This window comes from Sinocyclocheilus grahami, unplaced genomic scaffold (assembly GCF_001515645.1).
Source record: "Sinocyclocheilus grahami isolate Dianchi unplaced genomic scaffold, SAMN03320097.WGS_v1.1 scaffold1386.1, whole genome shotgun sequence".
Classification (NCBI taxonomy): domain Eukaryota; kingdom Metazoa; phylum Chordata; class Actinopteri; order Cypriniformes; family Cyprinidae; genus Sinocyclocheilus; species Sinocyclocheilus grahami.
This window is the reverse complement of record NW_015506565.1, coordinates 152590-154829: the sequence shown is the minus strand read 5'-3', so window position 1 is coordinate 154829 and position 2240 is coordinate 152590. Positions and strand designations below refer to the sequence as shown.

The window sequence follows — 2240 nt, the reverse complement described above, 5'->3', positions numbered from 1 at the left end:
TAAATATCAGTATCAGAATCAGCCAATTTGCTAGTTAAAAAAAAAAAGAAAGAAAGAAAAAAATCAGAATTCTGAATAAGCTATGATCGGAGCATCACTAATTAAAATACTAAGTAAAAGGCCTCAAATTTGAAGTACAATCTGGGATGTCTATTTCTATCAATTCTTCAATAGGTAGATCTTGTCTTTCATAAAGGCCGAGTTCAGGGATCTTGGGCCTAAAAAGGTTGGTGACCACTGATTTACATCATCAGTTATAAAACTCTTCTTTCAGCTTCTACAGGAAGAACACAAAGACACTCAGTGAGTTTTTCTGCTTGTTTTCTTACTGACTTACATTGTAGGAAGTGGTTCCTGGTTCTGGGAACAATGTTGGTCGTTTTGTGCATTTATGACACTATAATTTATGTTTTGTTACCTTGAAGAAAAAAACACTTGTTAACACTTGTTTGCATGTTTCTGATACATCTGCAGATTTTACATCTTTCTCTCTTCTGACCAGAACAATCAATCTCATGATATTTTGTAAAGTCCTAGAAACACTATTGTGGAGCAAATAGGAACACAAAGATGATATTTGTTGTAGTTTGCGTTCACCACTAGAGACGTTTACAAACTATGATGACCTGTGCTTCTGAGAACCTCAGAAATGTCCATCAGACACTGAGAAAACATCTAGTGGAAGATCAGGAAATATTAGAGATGTAAATGTTGTTTCATCAGAACACATGGATACGCTCAGGAAGATACTCTTTACCCACTAAATGATGTAGTCCCGACAGTAACCAGCAGAGATCAAACTAACCAAATAAACCTTGAGCTCTGATGTCTGCTTCAGTCACATCACCTGCTGTCAGGACGAACAGATCCTGCTTCTATCACTATGAGCTGTTTAAAATACATTCATGCTTTTATTCATCAAGGACACATTAAACTGATCAAAGGTGATGATAAAGACATTCATAATGTTACAAAAGATTTCTATTTCAAATAAATGCTGTACTTTTGAACTTTCTGTTCATCTGTGAATCCTGAAAAAATAAAAGGTTTCCACAAAAATATTGTGCAGCACAACTGTTTTCAGCATTGATAATAATCAGAAATATTTCTTGAGCAGCAAATCAGCATATTAGAATGATTTCTGAAGATCATGTGACACTGAACATTATGTGCGCATCCGTGGAAGTGCCCTCAGTTTGTTTAAATCTTTTCTTACTGACAGGACCTTTTCAGTTGGCATTGGAGGCTCCGTCTCATCCATAGCTCCTCTTACCTGTGGTGTTCCTCAAGGATCCATTTTGGCCACAACTCTGTTTTCATTATATACTGTATGTTACCTCTAGGTTCTATTCTTAGAAGGCATAGAGTATCTTTTCACTTGTATGCAGATGACACTCAAATTTATCTGCCTTTTAAGCACACAGACAAGAAAAGCTTAGAAACCTTGCTTGCCTGTCTAAATGACATAAGATCCTGGATGTCCTCAGATTTTCTACACCTTAATGCGAGTAAACCTGAAGCAACTGTGTTTGGGCCCTCTGTGGGGATAGAAAAAAACATTGCCAATGTTGGAAATCTGCACTCTAATATCAAACCAACTGTGAAAGGTCTGGGAATAACTCTGGCCTCCTACTTTAAGTTTGATCAACACATAAACACAGTAGGTATATTTCTCTTCATGAGTAAGAGATCAGAGAATGTCTTCAGGTTTTTAACGTCACACGATGATGTTGTGAAGCAGAAATTTTCCATTACTTTTGGTTTGATATAATAACACTTGTTGATGAAATCTGAGCATTGAAACATACATAACTAATATTATTTAATAAATCCTGCCCATTTGATCATCACTTGTCTCCTGCTTTCTGCTCTTCCCTGGATTCCTCTGTTAACCTCTCAGGATGACAGAAGACTTTGAGTTAACACAGTTTTGAGTCTCAGACTAAACAAATGTCTTCTGACAGGATCTGGTACAAAAGTACAAGAAAAATCTAAATAGAAAAGGAGCAAATAAATATTAAAAATCGTTCTATACTGTATGTTGAGGTCAGAGGCGTTTCCAGTCGTCAGCAGATGTTGTTCTCCAGACATGAGCTGGGGATGTTTTGGCCTCTAACAGGCTTTAGCTGTATTTTCCCTCTGATGTAATGCACACACACTCACACTCAAACACACACACACACACACACACACACACACTCACTCACACACACACACACACACACACACACACACACACA

At 37.1% G+C, this 2240-nt stretch overlaps 1 protein-coding gene across 1 annotated transcript in view; it reads right to left on the bottom strand.

Moving 5' to 3' along the window:
* The window catches only part of LOC107569840 (tripartite motif-containing protein 16-like), a 54172-nt gene extending 53783 nt beyond the window's left edge, over window positions 1-389 (bottom strand). The window contains exon 1 of the mRNA XM_016255993.1: window positions 338-389. Within this exon, the coding sequence (XP_016111479.1) occupies window positions 338-389 (52 nt within the window). The remainder of the gene's footprint in view (window positions 1-337) is intronic.
* Between the last annotated feature and the right edge of the window lie 1851 nt (window positions 390-2240).